Source organism: Rhinolophus ferrumequinum, chromosome 25 (genome assembly GCF_004115265.2).
Source record: "Rhinolophus ferrumequinum isolate MPI-CBG mRhiFer1 chromosome 25, mRhiFer1_v1.p, whole genome shotgun sequence".
Taxonomy (NCBI): Eukaryota; Metazoa; Chordata; class Mammalia; order Chiroptera; family Rhinolophidae; genus Rhinolophus; species Rhinolophus ferrumequinum.
Window position 1 is genome coordinate 8,789,131 of NC_046308.1, and position 27,314 is coordinate 8,816,444.

Here is a 27,314-nt window from a genome sequence, read left to right on the forward strand (position 1 = left end):
AAATCCGCAGCCAAACTGCACCCACAGCGTGCCGCCAGCTAACGAACGCCCCTGAGAACCTTTTTCCACTGCAGCCGACTGAATTGGCCTTTTCACAAGAGCAGGTGGCCGGGCTGCTGGCATGCTGGGGGATTTTGTTGTTGTTTTGCCCTGCCGATGCTTACTCAATTTCTGGCAGCCTTTCTCAAACAACCAAAGCAGTGCACTGGGGCAAAGCGACGAACTGTAACATTCCTGTTCTCGGGGAGCAGTCCTCCTCTTGCTAGCACTTTAAGCTATGATTAAAATTTACAGAGGGGCCCCACAATCCCGCGAGAGCTTTCGCGATTTATTAACTTTCTAATATGCTTGGGGAAGTTACTCTGATGTAGCATGCGTGGACATGCAAGGAACTGGGGATGGTTCACCCCAAGCGGGATTTAGCTCAGTGCAAATAATAACCGCTCTCTCCTTCATGTCTACAATCGTTTTATTACTCCGTTCATGCCATACCAGCAAGCTGCAGAAGGAGATAGTAAATGCTGGCTATTCCATCTCGAGGGAACACAAAAAGTTACCTAAATTTCCCACTGTTGATTCAACCAGGACTGTCTGATTTCAGGGACACCAAGAAACTCACAGACACCTTCCCCTCTGGCCTTGACCACGCACCACTTATGCCAACTTTGATTTGAGACCTTGGGGCCCCCTTGTTAAATTTCTAAATAATTTAAGGGTGGTCATTTCAAGCTGGGGCTCTGAAGTCAGATTGTATGGATGTGCCTTACACCCAATGAACTTGGCCACGTGGTGCTGGCTAGGTTCTTCCTTTATCTGAGCCTCCGTCTTCTATCTATAAAATGGGGATAATAAGACACACCGCCTTTTAGGGTTGTAAAATGATACAGTGCATAGAAAAGCTTAGCATATATTTGGGGCCCACTGCTCAACAAACACCAGCTTAAAAATCACCCATTTTTCATATTTTGAAGCCGAAGTTCTTGCTTTGCAAGGGCTTCAAATGATCTATAGTCACCCACCTACCCCCACCAAATACCTGATATTTAGAGCTCATCAATTTTTCTAAGGAGCAGTCCATACTTGCATCAGCTACTCAGAAGGGAATCTGTGATTCCAAAAAAGGTTTTGGGCAACACTACAGAGGCGGCTCTGGAACCATGGGAAAAGTCCTGGACCAGCTGCGTGGACGACAATTCATGACATAGCCCTTTGCCTCAGTTTCTCCATTTGCAGAACGGAATAACAAGACCCGGGTCACATGTCATAGATGCAACCTCCCAAAATAAAAGCTGGATGTGCAGCTAGATTTAAAAGTTCAATGCAAACTAAACTTTTGATGGGTTCATGGTCACAGTACGTGGAATAGTGTTGCCAGGTACCTCATAGTGAATTGAACAGCTCAGTATTTTAGTTTGGTCTTGTAAAGCTAACAACGTTTTTAACAAATTTAACCATATCTCAGTTTTAGGAGGCTTTTTTTTTTTAAATGATTTTGGAAGGAGGGTGGAAGGTGCAGAGAAGCGTTCAGAGGCTGAGCCTCCGTCCTTCCGGAAGCCAGAAGGTCAAAGGGGTTGGGACTAACTAACCTTCCTCAGACTGCTTCCCGTATTCAAGGGGATTGCGTTGAGGCAGGTTCTGTTCTGAAGGGAATCATATGGGGGCCCCTGGTCAGGCAGAAGTAAGTCAAGGACCTCTGGATGACCTTCAGGTCAAATGGTGACCTTGGCAAAGTCACCCCAAAGCCACTACCCCTACAGGAATGCTAAATGTTCTGTATACCATCTACAAGTCTCCTTTTTCCCCTAGGGAAGAAAGGGGTCAAAAAGAACATCAACAGAGGAATGGATCTCTAGAAAAATGATTTCTAATATGGGAACATTACCTATTGGGATGGGGGTGGTTGAGAAACAGGGCTTAGAGTGGGGATAGGTAGAGATGGGGAAATCTCTCTAGGGGAGTGGGTTTCAAATTTGGCTGCAGACTGTAATCACCTGTAGAATTTTTTTTTTTTATGCTGGTTCCTGAGTCCATCCCCCAGACAGTCTGATGTTTTTGTTCTTGTGCAATGCAGCCTGGACAGAGAGAGTTTTCAAAGCTCCCCACGAGAAAGAAACCTTATGCAAAAGAGTATATACTGTATGATTCATTTATAGTAAATTCTATAACAGACAAAACTAACCTACAGTAAAAAAAAATATCAGAACATTGATTGCTTCTGGTGGGGAGGTAGAGGCAGGAATTCACTGGGATGGTGCATGAGGGAAATTTCTGGGATGGTGGAATATGCTATATTATGATGGGGGCTTGGGTTTCGCAGGTATGTGCTTTTATCAAGAAGCGAATGGTATACCTGAGTTGTTTTATTTCACTGTGTGTAAATTCTACCTGAAATAAAGAATTGTGAACAAAAATTGAATTCTAGTTAACGATAATGCAGGCTGAAGTATACAAGGGTGGAATGTATTCATGTCTGAAACTTAGGTTGAAATGCAGCCAAAAAATGTAAGATAGATGGATAGATAAGTGGATGTACTGGTGGAAGGATGGATGGATGGATGGATTGGTGGATAGATGTGTGACAGACCAAATATACAGCCAAATGTTAATTGTAGAACTGAGCGGTGGGTATAGTGTGCTCACTGTACAATTCTTCCATGTTTCCTACATGTCTTACATTTTTCATAATAAAACATTGGAGAGCACGCACTCCAGGTACTTCTAATGTTCAGCCAAAGTTGAGCATTACATAGAGAAAAGGGTTCTTTTTTATAAAACAACCCAGCACAGGAACTCTATTTCCAGAAAAATAAGATCACAATTACCTGCACGTCACTGCTCTTTCTATAGGGGCAAGAGATCATCCCGGTGTCACCAGGGGACAAAGGGCAGCGTGTGACCCCTCCCTAGAGCCACTGATTCAGAACGTCTAACGGTGAGACCCAGAGATCTGCTTTTTTTAAACAAGCCCCTTCCCTCACCCCCAAGTAACTGTGATATCAGCCCAAAGTTTGAGAAACGTTGTTTAAACGTGGATGAGTGAGTCACTGGCCTGTGGACACTGTCCCTGAAGAGCAGATATGCTGGGGCAGGGGGTCAGGAAAGAAAGGTCAGGGGGTCGGGACAACGTTGCAGATGAATGAGAAAGGGGAGGGGGACTTTTGAGCATTCATATCTTTGCCAGACTACCATGAGCCACCATAGGACTCCTTGGGACAAACATCAACTTCACAACCCAAACACAACCCCTCTCTTGTTTTACATAAATTGACACTTCCCTGGGGGAAACGCTGTGGCCAGCCAATAGTACAGCAAGAAGTGGGGAGTCAATGCCCTCTCCAGAACCTTCTCTTGGAAATCACTCCTCATTAATTGGGCATTCCGATTTCCTTTAACCACAAGCATGAGAATACAAGGGCGCTAAGTCTTCCATTATGAAAAATGACCATCTGCGGTTAGGAGCTGACTGTTAATTTAAAATCAGTAAGGAAGGCCTGGAGAAGGCAGGAAGGCGCCCGTGGAAGGATTGTCATTTTTTAGGGGTCCCATGAATCCCAAAAAATTGTTTGATTTTTCTTTTGTCCTTATTTATGGAGTTTTGCAGAGAGTCCCTTGCTTTAATTGGATTTTCAGAAGGGGTCTGAGACCCCGATTAAGGAGCCACACCCTAAAGGAAGAAGATGGAGTAGGTGGGGATAAGCCAGGTGAGGTTGGTCCGTTTCCAGTGTGGGTGTGTAGGGACAGCCCTGGACCAGAACTGACAAAACTAACCTATTCAGTCTAGGACATCCTGGGCTCTCGTTTTCCTATCCACTCTCCGGTTGCGGGGGGCGGGGGGGGGCTCAAAATCCAGGCCAGCCAACGTGGAGCCTCAGGGTACCCCAGCTACAGAGGCCACTTCCCCCCCAGTGCCTTGGTAACCCAGCAAAAGACTGATGAAGTATAAGCAGGCTCCCTCTTTCCAGGACGTGCTCTGAACCAAACACAGACCCCCGAGTGTAACACGGCCACCCGCTGCTAGCCCCCCATAACGCTCCATAAATACGGTGTACGGTGGAAAGCCCAGAGTTCCACATTGCTTTTCTGTGTGAGATGAAGCAAGAAGGGCTGGGGGGACACACTCTGCGGCTGCTGATCGTCCTCTGGGGTTCGTCCGTCGTTACAGGAAGACCCGCAGCGGCCTGGTGGGGCGGGAGGGGGATTTGCTCCGTCCCGAAGAAACCAAGCTCACAGCCAGGCCTCTGCACCTTGGCTAGCTGTGTGACCCTGGCCAAGCCAACCTCGCTTCCGGCTTCACGAGGGCACAGACCCTGTCTCACACCTAAAGCACTCCAGCGTCGCTTTGGGCCACTGTGCCAGCTGCGTCTGCGCATGCCAGGGCAATGTGAAAACGTGCGGGCACACTCTTTGACTCTCCTTCTATCCAGAAGACGGATCCCTACCCTTCCCCCTCGAATCTCAGCCCACCTGAGGGAATCCCTGGGGCTGCTCAACCAGCAGAATGCCTCGGAGGTGACACGACATGTGAGTACAGGCCACATGGGATCTGCCTGGTCCTTTTAGGGGCAGCAAGCCAGCCAGCCATGGAAGGAGCCTTACTTCCCAGAGACCACCATGCTGGAGAGGCCGTGTGCACACGCTCCAGGGAACAGCCCAGCTGAGGTTCTAGCCGACAGCCAGCATCAACTGGGGGTCACGGGAGTGTGCCATCCTGATCGTCCAGCTGGTCATGCCTTCAGATCCCGTCTGCCCCAGCCAACAGCTGACTGCAAGCAAGAACCTCCCAGAGGAGTCCTTCCCAAGTTCCTGACCCACAAATCATGAACAAAACCAAAGTGCATCACTGTTACGTCTTGCTTCACCTCTCACACAGTGACAACGAGCAATGCCTCCTCTTTTCACCACAAGTAGCGTTTACGGAGCATTTCTGAGGGCTGGCAGATAGGAACTGGATGAAATCCAGTACTTTGATGGCCTCTGAGCACTTCACAAAAGGACTGAGTTTCCTTGTACTTCCCTGTCCCTTTAGTGGGGGAAAGTGGTCTCTGGAGCTTTGCCTGTCCTAGATGTAGAGTCACACACAGAACTGACAGCAGAGCTCAGAGCCCAGGCCTTCCCAGGTAGTGGAAGTGAAGTTTGGGAATAGTTTGTTAGGTAGTAACAACAATTAGGACCCACGCATTACCTCATTTCATCCGTGCAACAGCCCTGGAGGTCGGTTCCATAATTATCCCCATTTTACAGATGAGGACATAGAGGCTCAGTGGAGTCGGGGTCCCAGAGCTACTCAGGAGGGTAGCCTGGACCACAACTCCAGCACCTGCTTCTCCATCTGTGGGCCCTGCTACCCTTGGTGTCAATTCACCTTTGCATGCCAGCACCTGGCATATAGTAGGCCCTTAATAAATGTGTGTTAGCCGAAGAACAAATCAACAGATCAAAAACTGAATACATGCAGGAGTCTCCAGGCCTCAGTCTCCCCTTCTGTAAAAGGGCTTGGAAGTCTGGACTGGACGAGATGTCTCCTGTGGTTCCTTCTATCTCCAGAATCCTATGCATCTAGAAGCAGCTCTCCTCCATGTCACCTGTCATAGCACCCCTCCAGCTTGCTTCCTGAGAACTTCATAATCTGACCTCTCCTCCACATCCCTCTCCTCCACATCCTGCCCTCTTCTTCCCTGTTCGAACCCAGAAAACCCTTCTTCCCAACAGATTCAAATCCCCTTCTTCCTGCAAGGCCTAGTACCCATCTTCTCCATAAAAGTGTCTCTCCACTCATCTCCCCACCTCCCACCTCCCTGGGCCTGGCATCTTTGACTCCTAGGAAGTTCAGAACTTGTCTGAGCACATCTTAAAGATAGGAGCAAAGTTTGAAGAAACAATGTTCTGGGAAAACTCAGAGTCTAGATCATTTCAAACAGCAATGATGCCCCCACACCTTTGTTCCTAGGATGAGCAGGTAGGTGTATTTCCCAAATTTCTGTCATTTGCACATCACACCTTGACAATGTTTGTCAAATCTTGATACCAGCTGTACTGCTATTTCGTAAATACAGAGGGGGCCAAAAAATATATATACACATTTTAAGAAAGGAAAACTGTATTAAAATTGTAGTAGTCAATAGATACTGATAACAAAAGATAAGTACAAGTCACGTTTGACTTCTGCAATGACAAGAGGTGCTCAAAGTGGTTCCCATCAGCGTCCAGACACTTCTGATGACGGCGAACTCCTGCTTGAGCAACGCTGGCCCAAGTGTCCACTTGTCTACATATTTTTGGTACCCCTGGTATATTTCTTTAAATAATCAACTTTAAGTTAATTTCCCTTTCCTTCCTTCCTTTCCTTCAAACTTAGTCTCATTCTAAGCAATAATGTCTAAGAAATCAGTCTCAACGTGCCTATGTGTCTGTGCACCCTCTAAAATCATTTCATTTGTCATCAGGGTAGGGGTACCACAATTTGGGAAATATTGATTTTTACGATTAGATGTTTTTTTCAAACCACAGATTAACCTTTCAAAGTCATCCTGGCACTCATTGTAATCAGTCTGCGAGAGACAGGATTTTTAAATGATTTTATTTTCTTCTTTGTGCTTTTCCATAGCTCTCCCATTTTTATAATAAGCAGTTGTTGTTTCTGTAACTAGAAACCATAAATGAATGTTGGAAAATAAGTAAGATACCATCTGCAGTTTTCCAAGCACAGAAAGTTAGGTGAAGAGAGATAGTGGGGTGAGTGCCCAGATATTTGCCACGCTAATCCAAAAGTTACTTCTGTGGGCTAACTGGGAGTAACGCGTGGCCCGCCATAACCCCGCCCCTCTCCCTCCTTCCCTTTGTTGGAATTAGAGGAAATTTCACCCCCCCCCCGCTTTTCTCCCTGAGCCAGCTGTCACCGGGTGTGTGTGGAACAGGAAACAGGATTAGAAGATTAACAGTGAGCCTGCCATTCCAGCCTGCCTGTTATCACAGCCGAGACTTCGGAGAGCCACCTTCCCCACTTGTCACTACCTACTGCAACCTGGGGGTTGGGACCACAGCCCAGAATAAATTCTGACCAAGGGCAAAATGGAACATAATGGGGAGTCTTGCCCCAAATCCTTTTATTGAGCTTGGACTAGGAGCCAAGCCTTCTCCAAGCATTCTCTCAAACCATCCTTACAAGAACCCTAGAAAGTGGAAGCTGTATTTATCGATGCCCATTTTACAGATGAAGAATCTGAGGCTCTGTGAGGTTAAATCACTTGCCCAAGGTCACAGGCGGATAAAAGCAGAGCAAGGAGGGCACCCAGTTTTGCCTTCTGTTGGAACCACTCTGCTTCATTCCCTGTCCTTCCCAGGGGTCATCTCCAGGGAACCGAGCTAGTGACCCTGTCCACTACCCCCATCTGGTCATTGGTTAGTTCAGCCTTCTTGTCCCCCAATATGATGCCTAACACAGCCACAAAAACACACCTGGCTCACAGGCTGAGCATTTTGATCCAACGTGTCAATTACTGAGTGCCTACGATTACCAGCCACCCTTTCCTGCTGTCCGTGTGCAGTGCCGACCCAGGGAGGACACCTAGTCAAAGCCTCGCCAATCTGCAATGACGAGGGGATGGTTAGGGAGGCCTGTTCAGACCAAACTGGAGTCAGCCGCCTAAATATCTAACCAGCTGTGTTTAGCATTGTAAAGGAGACCCCCGGGATCACTGACATTTGAGCTCTCAAACGCCTGCACTCCCCACCTGTCTCTCCTTCCATGTCTATCATCTGTCTAATCACCTTCCAAAGTGCAGGGCCCTAGCCTGACCCAGGAAATGTGGCCAGGGGAATCTTCTTGGAGGAAGGAAAACTTAGCGATGGGCCCCAGACGGCCAAGCGAGGGATGAGAGGGGAGGAAGTCTGAGGCAGACCAAAGATGTTGTTCAAAAGCCCCCAAATAGAAAGAATACAGGTTTGGAGACCGGCTGAAGCAGAGAGGGGGCTCTGGAGAGGGACAAAGCTAGGGGGAGCGGCAGGGCTTGAGGGGAAAGGCGTGGGAATCTGAGCCTTTGTCATGCGGGGTCTCAGCTCCTGCTCCCTGGTCTCTGGTCTGGCTCCCCCCCCCCCACAAGAGCACAGGATATGGTGAGGCCAAAAAGGAACACCCACGGAGCCATAGATAGGGGAGTCATGTCCACTATACTCTCTCTGGTGGCTGGGATGGAGACACAGGAAGCGGAAGCCCCATGATCTACAACCTGCCGTCTGCTTCTCTGCCAACCAACCAATGTGCTAACGTAGCCACGGCAGTTATATTAGTGGCTAATGGCTAACCGGTAACAGCTGATGTCACAGCTGACGACCATCTACTACCCGAACCAGCACCTTTCCACGTGAGGCCGAGAGCCTGGAAACTGCTCTCTGGGACTCGGTCCCCACCTGTTAGCTCATCAATTCTCAGTTCCCATTCCCACCTACCCAGAAACTGTGCCCAGTGTGTTACTTGCATTTGGAATCCTGAGCACAAAAATCCATCAGGTAATGTTCAGAATCCTCAATCATATTTAAGTAAGACAGAGTCTTAGCCCTCTGCTTGGAATTTCTTGAACTTAGTTTCATTTTGATACAGATTGCTGAGCGTCATGCAGGGACCCCGCTCCCGCCCCCACCCAAGAACACAGGACATGGTGAGGCCAAAAAGGAACAACAACGGAGCCACAGATAGGGGGTTCACACCACTATAGTCTCATTGGCAGCTGGGTTGGAGACACAGGGAGCAGGAGCCACACGATGCTCAACCTGCCGTCTGCTTCTCTGCCAACCAACGAACCCCACTTGCTAGCCACAATCTGCCACCCGCTTCTCTGCCCACCACCCCACCCCCTAGCGTAGCCGTGGCAGTTATATCAGTGACTAATGGCTAACTGGTTACAGCTGCCGGCCATCTACTACCCGAGCCAGCACCTTTCCACGTGAGGCCGAGAGCCTGGAAAGCGCTCTCCTGGCTCTGTCCCCACAGCCTCATACTGAGGGCAGTAGGAGGCCTGGGGTGTTCTAGGTATGGAGTAGCTTTGTCTGACTTGTGTTTTACAAAAATGTCTTTGGTAGCTGCCTGGAGGATGTCCTGGAGGGGAATGGGACTGAAGTCAGTTCTAAATCAATCAGGAGGCTGCAGCCCGTAAGGATGAGGTTGGCTGGAACTGGCAGTCTGGACGGAGAAAGGGGGTAGATTCTGAGATCCATTAAGAAGGTAGAATCACCAGGGCCTGTGACTGGTTAAGTCTGAGGGCGTGATTTGCAACAGCTTAAGTCCATTACCCCACCCGCCCTTGACCTTGTGGCAAGGAGGGAAGAAGTGGAAGCTGGAAAACCCCTTCATTTGCAGGGTGGAATGGGATAACTCCTTCCTAGTCCTTACCTACACAGCCTGGACCCTTACCTGCAGAAGGACTGAAATGAGACTTTGTCTTCAATGGTTACGCTGCCTGAATGACAGATAACCGTCAGACTGGGATAGGAGTTTGAATACTGTAGAAATAAAAACTTGGCACTCTGAGACTAGGGCCCTTCTGCTTTAGGTGATATTTGTTGTCACCTTTTCCACTGGCCATAGACTCAATCCAACTCCAATTTCAAAATGTAGACACTTAGCACCAAATTTTTTGTAAATGAGAGTTTAAAGAACTTGGTTATTTTAGCCACAAAAAGCATTTTGCTAACCCACAATCATGAAGGAAACCAACTATGACTGCAGGTGTATACGTATGAATGTGGTGTCCGTGAGTATCCCTGAAAACAATGGCATATTTATTTATATTTATATTAAAATATAGTTAATATACAATATTAGTTTCAGGTGTAAAACATAGTCAATACTAACATATACCTAACAGAGTGACCTCCACACTGAATCAAGGAACCCTCTGTCATCCTACAAGGTTATTACAGTATTATTGAGTATATTTCTGTGAGGACAGAGTCCCAGAGAGCAGTTTCCAGGCTCTCGACCTCACGTGGAAAGGTGCTGACTCGGGTAGTGATGGCCATCAGCTGTAACCAGTTAGCCATTAGCCACTGATATAACTGCCGTGGCTGAGCTAGCAAGCGCGGATTGCAGTTAGCAAGTGGGGTTGGTTGGCAGAGAAGTGGACGGCAGGCTGCGGATCGTGTGGCTCCTGCTTCCTGTGTCTCCAACCCTGCTCACTGTGCCATTTGTCACGCGGGGTGTCATGCGGGGTCTCTGGTCCCGCTCCCCACATAAGAACACAGGCTATGGCAAGGCCAAAAAGGAACACCCACGGAGCCATAGATAGGGGAGTCATGCCACTATATTCTCGCTGGCGGCTGGGTGGGAGACACAGGGAGCAGAAGCCACAGGATCCGCAGCCTGCCGTCCACTTCTCTGCCAACCAACAACCCCTTGCTAACTGCAATCCGCGTTTGCTAGCTCAGCCACGGCAGTTGTATCAGTGGCCAATGGCTAACTGGTTACAGCTGATGGCCATCACTACCCGAGCCAGCACCTTTCCACGTGAGGTCGAGAGCCTGGAAACTGCTCTCTGGGGCTCTGTCCCCACAATTCCCTATGCTGTACATTATGTCCCCGTGACTTATTTATTGTATAACTGAAAGTTTGTGCCTTTTATTCCCCTTCACCTGTTTTGCCCTTTGCTTTCTTAAAAGTATGCAAAATTAAATCTGATAAGCCTGCTCTCTAAAAACAATTTCCATGGCATGAATTTCTAAACCCAATGTTAGAAGCACAAAGCTGCGGCCTTTCTTCCTCTTTCTTAGGTCCTGTCTTCCTTTGAACGAGTATGTCTACCCACCTGCCCAACTTTCCTTTTTCATGTCTTCCAGAAAGGATAAGGAAAAGCTTCCTAAATGACCTCATTTTATTTTGAAACATGAAACCCTCCAAAAGAGGGGGGAGAAGAAAAACTTTCTTGGTCAAAGGGATCAAGATGTATTTCTAGTTCTCTTGCCATATGGTAACTTATTTTGGAAGCGTACCAAGAGGTAAAGAGAGTTTGACAAAATTGGCAATGCTAGTACAATCCTTTCAAATCAGACCAAATTCCCACTCTATACATTTGCTACAGACCCTTCTATTCATCATATCAGCAACTGTGACCACAGGATATGTAAAAATACCGAGCAATTTTTATCACCAGCTCTCAATTCCCCAGTGCCCTGGACGCCACATGGTGTCAAGTTTGTGTGTATTTCACCCCCAGGAAATCAAGCCATTAACTTCCCTTTCATTTACCAAGAGCTCTTGCCAGAAAGAAAATCATTCATCAGCTGTGACTTCTGGGAAGAAAGAGAGCGAGGGCTTCACCAGAAGGACAGACACAGCGAAGGAAGAGGAGAACATGGTAGTTAGGCAGAGGGAGGCCACCAAACGCTCTCGTATGTTCTCCCCACGGAAGGCCCACTCTCCAGGTTGCCTGGAAGAGGAAACCCCAGGTGAGGGTTATCAGAAAGTGGGATTCAACAGGCTCATTCTCCTTTTTCTCAGTGGCTACCAGGGCCCCGTTTCTCTGTGCCTGGTCTTCGGTGGGCAGGATGACTGTGGAGGGAGGCGTCAGGCTGCTGCCGGCTCACCTGGGTTATGTGGGGGGTACGTGGACAGGAATCCATTTTCTTACCTTTGCATTCTTGACATTCTGTGCAGCTCCATGTCATCGCTGCCCCGGAATCCTTTGGCAAAGGGATTATTCTCAATCTTTAATTGGGTGATCTGAAGGAAGGAGAGAGAGCGAAAGAGCTGGTTTTCACCTGATTGCTATAAAATGACGACCTCGGAACATGAGCTAAGGATGTGTCGTGGACAGGCAGCCTCTGGCAACCAAAAAAAAGTACATTATGTCAATGGGACCCCCCCCTTCATTTGGGCGGAAGCTTTGAAAAAAATGTCCTAGATCAGGCAGCTTTGAAACGGGGGGGGGGGGGGGGAAACCTGGATTCGGTTTAAAGATTAATGAAACTCACAGCGTGCCTCATTACAGCTGGTTTTCGTTGGTGGTGGTATTGTTTTTTTAATTAAAGTTTATTGGGGTGACAATTGTTAGTAAAGTTACATAGATTTCAGGTGTACAATTCTGTAATACACTATCTGTATACACAATGGAATACTATTCGGCGGTAAGAAAAGAAGAAATAGTACCATGTGCGACAACCTTGTGCGTTGTTGTTGTTGTTTTTAAGCTTAGGATTCTGTGTTTCAAACACCAACTAGGCCTCAACAGTTGGTCCCCACCTCGCCTTTGGAAAGTTGTGCATGTCGGCATGACATTGCACGTCCTGCAGGGTGGCGATCCCCATTTTCAAAATGCGACCACGCCTCATGCCATCATTTCACACCCTTGGCTAGCTCAGGTGGAAGACGGTGTCTAACGAAAAAACACTAGTGAACAGAAGTATAACATATATGATAGCTAATGAAACAGCTTCCACACCTCTTTACTTTGACAGGTAAGGGAGAGAGCCCTTTTCCTGGAAATTTGCGTTGCAATGTACAGAACTGAATAAGAGAGCAGGGTCTTTAGTTTGAGGCCCAGAACTTTCGTGGAAACCCTCCTCATGTATTCTATTAGAGGGAGTGAACAGTAATAGCGGATCCAAGTGAAAAGATGTGTCCATATAGTGTTGGCTAGAAGTCGTTCCTAAAAAGCTGCGTGTGAATTGAATTTTTATCAATCAGATCACTTTATAGACACCAGAGCAGCCTTCATCAAAGCTCAGTCATTCAAGGTTCATCTTCATCATCACTGTCATGTCGATATGGCACCTGTGTCTGCTTAATATCTTTGTTTAAATCTAACCACTTTTTACTTAAATTTATTCCATACAAAATATTATATCACTTCTCTATATGTCAAACTTGAATCACTTGCTATTCACTACAAAGAAAATTGGATCAAATTCTCTCTACTGGTACTCACAGAAAGCTCTAAACCCACTTTTCTTTGTTGCCAGGGGAGATGAGACACTTTAGAGCAGTATTTAACACAAACGGCTACTGAACTAAGACTCTCCCCCGATACTCGAATAGAAAGATAATCAAAAGAGAACAACTTTCTATGATTCCGTCATATTCAAGTAACGCCCCTGCCAAATTATCTCATCTACCTCCAGTAGTATAGTTATAGACTTTGAGAAACTGTGTACTAGGGACGATTAATAAGACACCCTCTAATTTGTCCATTTGTGGGTAGGGCATTCTGATGGGTTCTGTGTTCTGGAAGAGATTGCCTGTTAAAGTCTTCTAACTCCAGGACTTTACAATGAATACAAAATTACTACATATGTATAAGTTCACAATAAAAAGATATGTAAATTGAACATTTAAAAAAAATGTGATTCCAACAATATGACATTTTAGAAAAGGCAAAATTACAGAGACTATAAAAAGACCAGTGCTTGCTAGGCTTAGAGGAGAGGAAGGGATGAATGGGCAAAGCACAGGATTTTTAGGGCAGTGAAACTATTCTGTATGATACCACAATGGTGGGTACATGTCATTACACATTTGTCCAAATCCATAGAATGGACACCACCAAGACTGAACCCAAGTGGAAACTATGGAGTTTGGATGACAATGCCGTGTCAGTGTAGGTTCAGCGATTGTAATAAATGTCCCACTCTGGTAAGGCGTGTTGATAACGGGGAGAGGCTGTATGTTTGCGAGGGCGGGGGCTATGTGGGAAATCTCTGTAGGAACCTCCTAGGAACCTAAAACAGCTCTAAAAACTCCACTAAAAAAACATTTAAAAATATGTACGAGTATTTATGTGTATACACATTCCCTCCTCGTCGTTTTTTTTTTAAATGTACCCCTTCCTGCAGCTTTCTGATTTTGACTTAACTCTTCATAATGAGTAGAAAAGTCTATAAACTCCCTTTAAAATACAGTGTTTGAAATGTGCACTCCTGAATCCAGTTCTATTTTGAGTCTCAAAGCCCATCATCTAATGGAGCTTTCTTTCCTACTCAGATTTTGTCACAATAAAAGGCATCCCACTTGACCACAAATCATTTAAAGGGGGAATTCTCAAAAAAGCTAACTAAAAATTAGATCATTGAAAAAAAGGGGTAGAGGGAATCTGCTCCACTCTCTATGTCGCCCGCCCTTCCTGTCACTGAAGCCAGTCCTTTAGAGGACTGAAGACAAATGGGGACGTGGCATCAGCACTGAATTAATGCCCAGTTCCTGATGTCACTGCTCCACCAAGAGTTCAGCACAAAAAAATTACCCAAGAAAAAATAAAAAGGGTGGGTTTTGATATTTTATCAAAATATTGGGTTTTGACAAAATATTTGGGTTTTTATATTCTATTTAACAAAATCTTTTGCTCACACCATTCCTTGTACCTCATTCTTGCACTTACCGTGTTTCCCCCAAAATAAGACCTAGCCAGGCCATCAGCTCTAATGTGTCTTTTGGAGCAATATATTATATTATATTATAATAAGACCCAGTCGTATATTATAGTAAAATAAGCCTGGGTCTTATATAAGCCTGGTCCGGCTAGGTCTTATTTTGGGGGAAACAGGGTATCACCATAGCCTCCAAAAATACGATTGCATAGGCTAAGCGCGATTTGCTGTATAGACACTTAGGTGTATTGATCTTACATATGCTTTGGAGACTGAGTCTAGATGCCTATAGAACATAAGACGTTCCCTTAATAAACGTTAACATACAAGCTTAACTGCAGGTGAAAATGTCTATCTTACTTCATAATAAAAATGTTGTCTTTATTTCAGTATGTATGATAAACCTGTCCTTGAAATTCCCTTCTAATGTGCTACGAGTCAGCTAATTCATTCACGGGCACACAAACACACCAACAGATACCCTAGGATGCCTGAGTTCTACCAGAAGGTTCTCCTGAAACCGATTTCCATTTGTCATACAAATGTGCTCCCTCCAAAATGAGCATAAAACCGGATATCCGGGGGAGCGGGAGGGGTCGGGGGAAAAAAAACAAATATAAATGCCAGCTCCAACCAGTGAGACAGAGGTTGTAAAAATTAATGAGAATAATTGTTGTGAATTCTTGCTTTTGAAAAAAAAAAAAGAAAAAACCCTCACGAGGGCCAAAAATCTTAATTATGTCTCTCTATTAGGGGTTCATTTCCTGGTCCCAACCAGAAAGCTCATACCTCATAAATACAGGCTCCTTACACAATGATTTAAGCAGGAGGAAAATGCCTTTTAATGGCAAAGTGAGTTAATATCAGGGGACAGACATGCTCGCATACACAGCCATTGTTGCAAGAGCAGGGAAATGAAGTACCCACGTGACCTTTTTTTAACACCTAAATATTTCTAGGGATCGCTCCAGGAGCTGCTGACAACTGCAGTGAAAACCTTACAAAAACGTGTTTCACAGAGCAAACGTCGCTGGGGAAGATTCGAGTTTTTAAATATCTTTTTCAAGCTGTCAACCATCTGGGGAAATAACTCCCAAATCCAGCTTGGGATTGCAGCTGGGCTGAGGAAATACGTCGTGTCATTAGCAGCCTGTGGTACACGGTACGTGACTGCAGCCTAAGAAATGAACTCTGCCACATACCTGCCTCCACCGGGTACCTGCATCCAAGCAGAGATCATTGTGAAGGCACTGAGCCCTTTTGACCAAAAATGGGTGGCTCAGATTTTCCCAAATTGTACCGGCAATTTAATCACACGGTTTGCTTTCCTTCCCTGCTCCCCACTGCCCCGCTCACTTATCCAAAGCATAACGTTGGGCAAATAATTTTTGAATTGACAACATAAGCAGCGAGTGAACTAACTAAACCCCCACCTTTTGTGGTTTTTCAACCACAGTAATAAGAATTTATTTAAAATCTCAGTCTTTCAAATTCCAAAATAGGGAAGGAAACAGTTTTCCAGAGCCTGTAAGTTGGATGGAGACACCCTGTTAATAAATTGATCGGTTTAACTAGTCAGTCAATGGAAACACCACGAGCATCCTGTGCTTCCTCTAGGCCAGAGTCCGCACTACACTTTCCACAGATTATCTCATGTAACCCTCATGACGATAATAAATAATTCTCTCGCTACCCCCATTTTACAGATGGGGAAAACTGAGTTAAGTAACTTGCCCAAAGTCAAACGGATTTGCATGCGGGCAGTCTGCCTCCAGGGTCCCACCTTCATCCTACGAGATGGTGAGTAAGAGCTCAGACTTCTACCCGTGAAGTCAGAAGTCTCAACCCCCAGTCCAGGTGGGACAATAAAGTAACAAGACAGAGTCCACAAATCACACTCAGCCTGGCCCGCTGCTTTAAGTCACACATCATATATCCATGTGGGGAACATTTGCAGCAGCCCTAGACTTGAACTGGAAAACTGTACTGCTTTAGACTTCCTCCTGACAAAGAAAGTATGTGCCTTTGCAACTAAAAAGTGGAGATAACCTCACATGGGGAGAGTGATGGAAACTTGTCTCCCATGAAACCCCTCTTTTGGATGTTAGGCTGGCTACAAAGTCCTGTAGGTACAGCTCAACTGGGCTTCCTGGACCAACCAAGAAAAGGAGCAGTTCCTGTGTATGAATCCTTTGTGTGGTCATCTGATACACAAATATCCAAACGCGTGTTTAGAGACGCATGTCTCTAGACCCATGAGTATTTAGACACACAATCTCCTAGATTGTGCTTAAAACTCACGTGCACATACCCCATTGGGTAAGCATTTCTTCACTCCATAGGTCATTGTAGAAGACATATTTTCAAAAATCGAAATTTGGTAGAGCAAACAGATATCAAATTATAATGTTGTACACCTGGAATTTATATGACGCTATTAAACCAATGTTACCTCAATAAATTTAATTTTTTAAATGAAGGGGAAAAAGAAATTGGGGGCACGTTGGGTATATTCACAAGTGGTTATGTTGATAGTTTCCTGGCTATACACATGTGTGGAACTTATCAAATTGTATACTTCCAGTATTGCAGTTTATTGCATGACAATTATGCCTCAATAAAGCTGTAAACAAAGAGAGAGAAAGCTCCCAGATTTACCCCCCGTCTGATGGACCCCAAGACCGTAACCACACAAAGCTTAGGAATTTCCTCCAAAGGATCTGAGCACCCACGTGTTTCTTTAGCAGGTCACTGTCATGTACCCAGCACTTCCTGTCCTCTGTGTATAAACCTGGGCTCCCTTGGCAAAAATTAAATAAATAAATAAATAAATAAATAAATAAATCTGACATATTTTTGGACCCACTGTCAGGTCTGGGAGCCTCTAAGCATATATATATATATATATATATATATATATATATATATATATATATACACACACACACATACACACACACGTATATATATATATATATATATATATATACACATATATATATATACATATATATATGGAATGAAGCGTCCTTGTTGCTATTTTTTCTATTTGTTTTTCCCTGTGACTGTCACCACAAAATTAAACATAGGTTTACAGCTGCCACTGAAGGAACAGGTTTCTAGCGGCCCGACTCCAATTAGCCTGAAATAGTTTTGCCTTAATGTTTTTGCTCTTGTTTGTTCAACGAATGGGGAGAACTCAGAAAAATCCTCGTTCCCCTTTAAAAAGTAATTGCACTTTGGGGGGGAGTAAGTTTTCTTCTGGAGGGAAGTTCTCTCAAGACCTGGGTTCCCAGATAGGCCTTGTGGCCTAGAAGGGACCATCCATCACAGCTCGGCCTGGTCACTGACAATCTGAGTCTGGAGATGAACCATAGCATTTTGTAACTGCCCTGGCTTCAGTGGGGCGGGGGGGGGCTTATCTGATACCCAGTTTGTACTGGAATGACCGTCACTGGGTGATGGGAGGCTTTAGGGTGATCTCACGCTGCTTGGCCTCTCCCACCTGGCTCTACAGCCCCTGTAACTTGCTTATCTTGCAGGTGGGGTAGGAGCTGTGGCGGAGGAGGGGGCGTCACCATCCCCCGTCCATCTCCTTCAGTTGTCCATGTGACCTGCCCTCACTGATCCCATATGGAACCCCTCCTTTCCTCTCCAGCAGCCCTCTAACTCCAAATCACTGTTTAATACTCTTAACTTTGTCCAACCCCACAGTGGCAGAGGCTACTCCCCAGCCCCCATATCTTGCCTTTTCAAATTCCAGATCCGTTCATAATAAACTTTAGGAATCATTCAATCCTGCTCCCCCAATACAACGAAACCGCGTGCGCTCAGATTTCTAAAGAACACATATGAACCATGACAAGTCAAGCCAAGCCCTTCCTCCTAAGGAAGAATAAATGATACCACCCACCCCCAAGCTGCGGTTATGGGGTACCCTGTTCCAATGTTGCTATCAAGCTTTGAAATGCTCAAAGCAGGGCCTGGATTTTGCACAGCATGGGGTTTGAACAATCAGTCTGGTACCAACCGTCCCACCTCTATCCCAAAATGCAGCCACCTTCTCCAAAATAACCCATTGGCTATGTGCACGTCCCCCAACACACACAGACACACACACACAGACACACACACACACACACACACACACACACACACACACACACACACACACACCAAGCTGTGGTTTTGCAGGATCCTGTCTAAGACCTGGGAGGTGGTCTAGGCTGCTGGTGGCACAGTTTGCTCAGTTTTTGTTTTTGTTTTAACAATGCAAACCATGCTTTCGCATGTGGTCTGGGTTCAGTAATCACTGAAACCAATTAGAGAAGCATCTGGAAAATCCAAGCCGAAGGTTTCCGGTAACTTTGCCACCTGCCCCGATTCAACTTGAAATGCATCCAAAAGGCAGAGTGGAGGAGAGAAAGAGGCTGATTCCAACAGAAAAGGGGCCCCGGGAAAGGTGGCCCCAGGCCCCCATCCAAGAGTACGGACGGAGTCCTCCAATACAGTGATGTCTCTTCTCACTGATCACTTCATGAGTGCAGTGAGATGCCTTCTTGTTGTATTTGAGTGCATGGACATCTATGGTGGGACAAGTTTGTTTGTTTGTTTGTTTGTTTTGTTTTGTTCTAGGTGGTGAGAGAGAGAGGGAGAGAAAGGGGTGGGGGAGAGATCTTGCCAATAGTACAAACAGCTACGTTTCTTGGGCTGCAACTCTGTCCCAGCCCCAACCACCTGGGGTGGAAGTTGGTGCCCACTGTCCAGAAGAATGAAGCCACCCTTAGCCTGGAGTCTCGGCAGGAAACTCCTGCAGAGTCACGCAAATGAGCAGGCAGCCCCAGGCACTCTGGTTCCTGGGCACTGGGCTTACCTTGTGATTCTGGTAGGAAGTCACCGCGATAAACGCCGTCTCAGGAAAGACGTGGGTGCAGAATGCAGTATTCTTTGAGCCAAATCCATTATTTTCGTCCGCTTTCACAATGTGTAATCTGGGCTGGTATTTGTGCATGGAATTGAGAATAATCTAAAAATAATAAAGAAAATGAGATTGTAAGAAAAATGAAAAACCCTTTGTTTCCAGATAAAACCCCGGCTCGCCACCCCCAAAATTAGCCTCCTTATATAGGCTCTCGAAAAATAGTCCGATTTTTTTTCTCTCCTGTTTTGAAAAGGGGCCAGTGATTTCATTAAAAAGAAACATTTCAAAAATGACAATTTCCAACCGAAAAAGCCAGGGTAATATTCCAGGAATCTACCCAAAGCACACACGGCAGTAAATCAGAATTCTTAATAAAGTTTGCTTAATAAATTAACTCCCTGCGTAGGGCACTTCCCACCCCCAACCGGAGCAATGTAAGTCTGGAGTAAGGAACTGGCACCCCAGGCAAGCCTGGGAGACAATTTTGGAAGGAAAGGGGGAAAGAGACGAAAAAATAAACAATCAAACATACAAATCACTACCCCCCTAAAAAAACAAACTCCACGAGATGCAAAGGAGGAGACCAAGTGTTTGCGGAACTGGAATTAAAATCACGGGCTTGGCGCATTGTTTGGAAAATGTGCAAAGTGGAATCAATGAAAAAAAGAGGATAAAGGGACAACGGGTGGGACTCCAAGAATGGTGAGATTGGGGGCAGGGGCAGAAAGCACCCTCCCTCCCCACCTTCACCATCAAACAAGAACCTGGTTGCCCTGAGGGTCCCTTTCTCCAACTTTATCAACATTTCGGGCTCCATAACTGGCATTATCTCCAGACTTGGTCAGTGACAGAACTGCTGCATCTAGTTTTGGGGGAATATTCTCTTTCTCCTCCCTTTCAATCTTCCCGGGGTTTGGGGTGCTCCCAGGAACACGTAGGGTCTGATGGCTGTGGCTGTGCTGCTATTACCACTACTAGAATCAATACTAGGAGCGGAGGGGAGCCTCCAGGCCCTGCGCTCTGGCGGGAGTCATTGGAGATCAGCATTCTTACCAATAAACTGGGTTTGTTGTTCTGATGACGCCTGGGTTTGGATGCTCCCAGGAGGCTGTTAACGCTAATATTTATCAAAACGTCCTGATGTACACCCACCGAACGGGCGAATCGCCGCGTTTGACGGGCTGAAAGTCTGGCTTGCGTTTTCCCCAGGACCGCAAGCTGGAGTGGGGAGCTTGTCTCGCTGTCTTTGATTATTTGCATTGATGACCCTGGGGCAGGGTTCTCGGGCCAACCCTGAACACCCGCCTGGAGGAAGGGGAGGGACCCGCGGCTCCCCAATCCCGGGCGCACGGCTCTAATCTCGGGCCGCCACGGCCCGGCCGCCTCCCTGGCCGATAGCGACGCCGGCCCGGGCGGCGTGGCGACAGAGAGACGCAGCGGAGTCTCGCAGGCCGCCGCAGCCCCCGGCCGGCGCAGCCATCGTCCCGGCTTAGCCAAATTGCTTTGACGGCCGGGGACAGTGTGGAGACATCAGCTCGAGGGCGATCTAATGGCTCCTAATTTCATTAGGGCAGCTCGAGTCTCCAAGTCCGCAGCTTGGGGTGGAAATGCGTGGCAGCTGGAGAATCGGGGCAGCTCAGAGCACCACTCCCTCTTCCTGGCTCCGAACGATTTGCAGCTCGCACGAGTGCCCAGAGCTTGGTTGTATGGCTGGACGCCTTCCCCAGGTGTGCACCCCAGCTCGGCCAAAGCGCGGGCAGAGCCACAGAGGGAAAACTAAGAGCCCAAATGGGGCTGGAGGACCATCCCGCTTCCCAGCACCAAGGTCCCAAGGAGCCCCCCCACACACACAATAGGGTCCCAGCCTCCAGAAAACTGCCAGCCAGCCAGCAGATGCATGCCGGACCTTCACAAAATAGTTCCATCTCTCCCCAACGCTTAACCCAAAGTATGGGTTCAGTACCCGCAGGTACGACCCCGTGGAGGTCATTTCTGCCCAGAGGTGCACCAGCAAGTAGACAAAACAAACACCTGCTTCAAACGGAAAAGACACGGGCATTTTTCGTAGAAATACCCCCTCTGCGCCCTCCCGACAGCGCAGGAATGGGGCCGGCCTTCCTCTCTCTGCCCCAGTGGCAATCTCACCACCAACCACTTGTAGAAAGCCGCACTGAGGCATCCGTGGAGGGCCGGGCTGTCCCCCTCCCTCCCTACCCCCCCCCCCCTGCGGATTCAGTGCTTCAGCCCTAAAGCCCCCACAGGAACAGCCTTCTCATTCCACAAACTGTCCTCCGGGTCAAATTCATTCACACCCATCCCCTCACGTCCCCAAATTGGGGACAGTGTATCTGTCCATTCTCTCTAAAGACGCAACATGGCCGAACAGGGAGCATTTTGGGAATCAGAGACCTAGCCTCAAATCCTGCTCCCAAATACAAGCTATATGACCTTGGGCAAGTCACCTCCCCGCCCCTGGACTCCCAGTGACGAAGGCTGTGTGCTTCTGTTCTCCAGTTCTCCTCTCTAGGCTGTTATGGGGGTTAAAGGGCCTCTGACAAACAATGATGGTAGAACCAGGAAGCTAAGGATTCTAAGCACTGAATTCAGAGACTGTGTCCTGTCCTGGTGATTGCTTTATTTCCAACAAAGAAATTTAGGGACATTTTCCAAACATCCATGTTTTGTTCTTCGTTTGTTTTTCTTTGGGGAAGAAAGAGCGATGGTGCCCTATTGGGGCGGGGGCTGCATCCTCAGTATCCTGTACATGGTCTCAGGAGGACTTATGAGCCTCCTCTCTCTTGGGGCCAATGGGACTCCAGGTTTAGGAACTGGTCTAGGTTTGTTTGCTCTGGGCATGGTGAAGGGAGGGGAACGTTGGGAAAAAACAGTTCTGCCCAAGAGTATCAAGAGAAAGGAGGCAGAGACACCAGAGCTCGGCCCTGGTGGGTTGGTTTGCCTATCTATAAAAGAAGGTGCAGGTGACCTGGGGGTGGCCTTCTCAGCTGGAGCATCCCAATATTAAGAGAAGCTCTGAAGGCAAAAAAAGGTGTATGGTGCCCACCATGATCCAGACTCGGTGCTGTCTGTGCCGCGTGCCTGCTGGATGAGTGGGGCCATGTTTTTTCCTACAGGACGGAAACACAGCCCCCTACTGCTACTCACAGATGGGACTGGGCCATAAGCTGGGTTCCAAGCCTGAGCATCCCGGCCCTGAATGTGCAGCTTCAGTCACCCCATGTCCCCCACCCCTCAAGAAAGGCTGGGAGCTGGGGCTGGCGACAGGAACGCAGTGAGCCTCGGGTCAGGAGCACTGGGGGGGGGGGGGAACCTCACCTCCATCCACCCAGGAAAAGACAGACCAGAGTGTGAGATAGTGGGCCACGGAGGGGACTGCAGAGGGGCAGCGTCTGTTGGGGACAGAGGTGGAGACGGACAGGAAGGAGAGGAAATGGGAAGCTGCATTCGAAGGTAGGAGAAACAAGAGAAAAGGAAAGAGGAGAAAGGGGAAGAGAATGCAAGGGAAGATCCAGAAGAGAGGGGGAGAAAAAGACCAAGGGGGTGAAATGCAGCAAGGAAAGGGGAAAGATGAGTGTGAGGAGCTAAGAAGAGAGAGGAACCCAGAAGAAGGGAGAGAGGGGAAGAGAGGGAGAGGGAGAGGAAGAGGGAGAGGGAGAGGGAGAGGGAGAGGGAGAGGGAGAGGGAGAGGGAGAATATGAACCTGAGGATGCCAGGCTGAGCTACACGAGGTACTTACGTGCCCAAACGGGTCCAGGTGGTTGTTGGTGAGTTTGAGTTTCTGAAAGGAGACGAGCTGCCGCATCCAGTGTGCCCCAGTGGCCGGTGAGTCCGGGTGCACGTACAGGCGGCCCGGCATGGCGGGCTCCGCTTTGCCTGTCACAGACCTAGACCAAGAAGAGACAGAACCGCCCAGCCTTAGTGCACCGTGTAGTGTGGGCTGGTGCCCGAGCCTGGTCAGGGCGGCCTCGAGCACCTGCAATGCCAGGTGCCCAGGATGCCTGGCGACAATATCCAGAAGAGCTGCCCTGCCCAGGTCTTTCTTCTTCCACTTCATTCCTCCCCCAACACCAGGGGTGCACGGGGCCTCGCTGTCCATGAACAACCAGCGGGTTCTGGGAGCCTGGACATGCAACACAGTCTTGGAAAACTCCTCGAGCATTTTCAGAGGGGGCTTCCTCTTTAAGCCTCTGCACTCTTGGCAGCCGTGGGAGCGATCTGCCCAAGGAATGGGCCTCTTCTCTCTTGCCTGTTTTACTCAAATACCACGGGCCGATTTTGCAATTTCATAAAAAGGCATGTTCAAAGCGGGTAACTCATAAAAAGTAACTGTAAATGGTTTATACCCCCAAATACCTCCAGCGCGTGGTAACAATACCCTTTTTAGAAATCCACAACCCACAGGGTGCAGCAATAGATGTAGACACTTTGCTTCCTCTGAGCCTCAGTTTTCTCATCTCTAAAATGGGGGCTAATGGCTGCAATTTCTCCCTCTCAGGGAGAGATCAGGATGATGCAATGGGATAGGCAGCAGAAGCTTCTAGTACATAGTAGGAACTCAAAAAATGTCTAGTGGGTCAATGGGGGAGTGCCCTTCTCACCTGCCACTCTGGTGCCTACCATTTATTATCTGCAAACTTGTATCTGTGGTCGTCGGCGGGGACGATGTCCATGAGAAGAATGTACTTCGTTTTGGGATTAAGGCCAGTCACCTTCACTTTATAACTGGGAAACATCCGCCTGGGAAAGAGGGGAAGGAGGAAGGAGAGGGAGAGGGAGAGTGAAGGAGAGACAGAGGGAGCATTAAAGCCAATATTCCACAAAGTGTGTTCACAAATTTTAATGGAAGAAGCGATTCCTTTGAGAACGGTGAAAGAGAAAAGTAGCCCCCACTCCGCTCTTGCCAAGATCCATCCCGGGTTTCCCTGGAAGTTATGGGGAGGAGAAGGGCCCCTAGGTGGATCTAGGAGGAAAATAGAAACCAGGAGGCCAGGGCTCCAAGACAACAGGTTTTGAAGTCGGCCTGCAAGGAACCTCCATTTCAACTCTTGCTAAATGCTCTGTTAAGAACCAGACACCTACTTTTTTCTATGGGGGCAGGAGGTGGCTTCTTAGGTAAAAAAGCTGGCCTCCCCCTCCACCCAGCCAGGTGCTTTGGCAGATATGGGCAGCGCTGCCATGTCACGTGGACACCAACGTGAGTGCGCCCTAGAGACTACACACGCGTGGGTGCCCACACACCACCTATCCTGGCTTCCGTCCTCTTCCCCCAGAGTATATAACTCGGTTGGTGACCTCTGACATGAGTCTCTTGCAGGAATTTATTCCTAAATGCCCTCACAACTTCTCCAAGGCCCTTGGTACTCTTCCTCGGAGAGTCTAAACTCTTCGGCTCTCAGCAAAGAAACTCAAAACCCACCCAGATTTTGGTTTCAGAAAGGCCAGAACACGGAGAGAGAATCGGGTAGTTGGAAAACCGGTGGTGTCCCGGGAACTAAGCTGCTGTGCCCACTCCCTCTCCGGCACAGGCAGCCCCCCGAATTCCCATGCCGCCCGGGAAGAGTGCAGCCTAGAAAGTAGGCATTCCTAAGGCTGGCCTGGGGCTGAAGGGATTAGTTGCTAGATCCTGGTTCACTCAGGGATGGTAGGAAGGGATGAGTGGAGGCCTCTCGCTTCAAACCTTGGAGCTGGAGCCTCGGTGTTTATCTGCCCCAGCGAGCACGCCCAGAGGCGGAGGCACAGGAGGCCTCGCTGGCCTTTTATAGTTAAATCCTCTCGGCTCAGGCTCAGGGAAGGAGGCCCCGGCCGGCTGACCGTGGCTTTCCTTCCTCGGCGGAATGGGAAGAAGACCTTAGTTCTTTGATATAAACAGAACGCGCCTCCTCGTTCACCCGGGCCGAGTGGGGAAGCAGACATTGTTTAATTTCAGATAATAATAAATGTCACCGTTGTCAGTTTATTGCGGGAGGCTTTGGGCTGGAGAATCGGGGAGTCTGGCGAGGAGGCTCCACCCTCCCACTTCACACAATCGGTGGTGTGGGCCTACCGGCCTCTCTGGCTTCACGCGCCTGCTCTGGGCCAACGTGGGGCTCTCAGCCCCTCAGGATGCGGAAGGCCAGTCCTGCACGCGTAGGGATGTGGGCAGGATGTCCCCAGGCCTGGGTGCGCGCATGCACTCACGCACTGAGCTGCAAGACTCTCCCAACCCCTCCCCCAGAAGCCTAACATTTCTAGCTAAAACTCAGCGAGCTTTTAAAAGGAACTTCAGGGTGAGTGTCTTGGCGAAACTGCCGTGTTTATCGGTGTCTGTATATAGAGCCCGGCCGAGCCCCGGTTCAGTTTCAAAGGCTTCGCCTTCTTTCTATAAACAATGAAAGAGGTAGCGAATACATTCAACGATTCAGACTTTGGCAATCGGGTGGGACTCTGGAACCGCTCCAAGGTCAGGGAGGGTGGGAAGGAGGGTGAGGGTGAGGGATCCAGGCTTAAACCAGGTCTCATCTCTGGGTCCTCTCTGCACCTCACTGTTTTCCCGTTTTTTTCTCCCCCCTCGTCCCCCTTTTGCTCATTACTAATCCATCCACATAGCGCAACCTCCCAAGCTCTTGACTCTTCTTATATAAGAGGTGGAGGAAATGCCCAGTTGGAAGAAATGCCTATTTCCGTAGTTGGTTTCTCCAGGTACTTCCCCCACCCTGACGGAGATCACTGGAGGAATTCTCTTCTGTGCCTCTTTAACTAGAATCCCGTCAAACAAAACAGCGTGGCATCCTCTCTCTCTCTCTCTCTCTCTCTCTCTCTCTCTCTCTCTCTCTCTCTCTCTCTCTTATTCTCTCCTTTCTCTGTCCCCTCTCCTTTCTCCCCCTCTCCTCTCGGCTCCCTGACCCACCTTTTCTTCACTGCCTCTCCCACCGTCTCCCCAGGACCCCTCCACAGACGTGACCATCTTACCTTCCAGCTTTGGTTATAATCATCTCCGTGCCCACTTCGTGGAATTTCAGCCACAGTTCTCTTTCATGGAGAAACACTTTGATCCCTTCCATGCCCTAGACGAAGGAGAGAAAAGTCACACAGACAAACCCAGGGGCAGTAGGCCTTTGCTCCCCAAACTCCCCCCAAACACAGAGATGTCTCCTCCTGCCCTCTGGAGCCTGTGGGGTCAGAGGCTGCAAATTGCCCCCAGCCCACTGCAGAGCAGCCTGGGCCAGAGCACACCTGCCCAGAAATCCCCATATATGTTTCAGAAGAAGTCTCCTAGACAAGACTATAGAAAACTCCCCGACCATCAGGGTGTTCCAGAATGTCCAGTGGGGAGGCTGAGGAAAAAAATGAAACGAGTCTCAATCCACTTTAGCCAAGATGCGACTGAGAAAGAAAAAAAAAAACCTCAATCTCAAAAACCCACTCAGGATATTGTCATGGAGACCCAAATGTCCACATGCAAACATACAGATATATGTGCGTTTATTCTCACCACGGTGGTGAAAATATAGACTTAGGTGCAATTTTAAATTGACAAATGTTTATGTATTATAACAGGTTTCCACAGTCCAAAACAAAAACTAATTCTGAAAACCTCTATATTAATAAACCTTCTAGGCTCTCCTTACATGCAGCTTTGTTCCCGTCAAGCTATTTTAATTACGGTCACAGCCTAAGTAAGCCACTTAACATTTCCGCTTTCAACTAAGTTATTTCACAAAAGCGATGCAAAAAAAAATTATATACAAAGTCTTTATTTTGCCATAATCCATAACCGTCTAATGAGTGGATTTGCTTTTCTGTAAAAAGAAAAAAAAAATCTAAGTTTCGGAAACTGCTCTCTCTGCTTCTCTACAAATAGACACACACTTTCCCTGAGACGTGAAGGGCAAAGTAAAGACTATGCACTAGCCAGGAAGGACATCGAAATCCCCAAGAAGGGTTTTTAGCTATGTCCAAGTATCACTTCTGGTCAAGTCGCCCCTCTTCGCCCCATCTGACACCCGGTTTAAAATCAGCAAGGTCTACAGGGGCCGCCTTGAGCACC

At 47.8% G+C, this 27,314-nt stretch overlaps 1 protein-coding gene across 3 annotated transcripts in view; it reads right to left on the minus strand.

Annotated features, from left to right (window-relative positions):
* TBX5 (T-box transcription factor 5) overlaps positions 1-27,314 on the minus strand; it is a 47,524-nt gene that overhangs the window by 14,759 nt on the left and 5,451 nt on the right. For all 3 annotated transcript variants that reach the window (XM_033098056.1, XM_033098054.1, XM_033098053.1), the window contains 5 exons: positions 26,237-26,331; positions 23,906-24,025; positions 23,025-23,172; positions 19,223-19,375; positions 11,619-11,710 (listed from right to left, as the gene is read on the minus strand). In XM_033098056.1, coding sequence (XP_032953947.1) covers positions 11,619-11,710; positions 19,223-19,375; positions 23,025-23,172; positions 23,906-24,025; positions 26,237-26,331 — 608 coding nt within the window. The remainder of the gene's footprint in view (positions 1-11,618; positions 11,711-19,222; positions 19,376-23,024; positions 23,173-23,905; positions 24,026-26,236; positions 26,332-27,314) is intronic.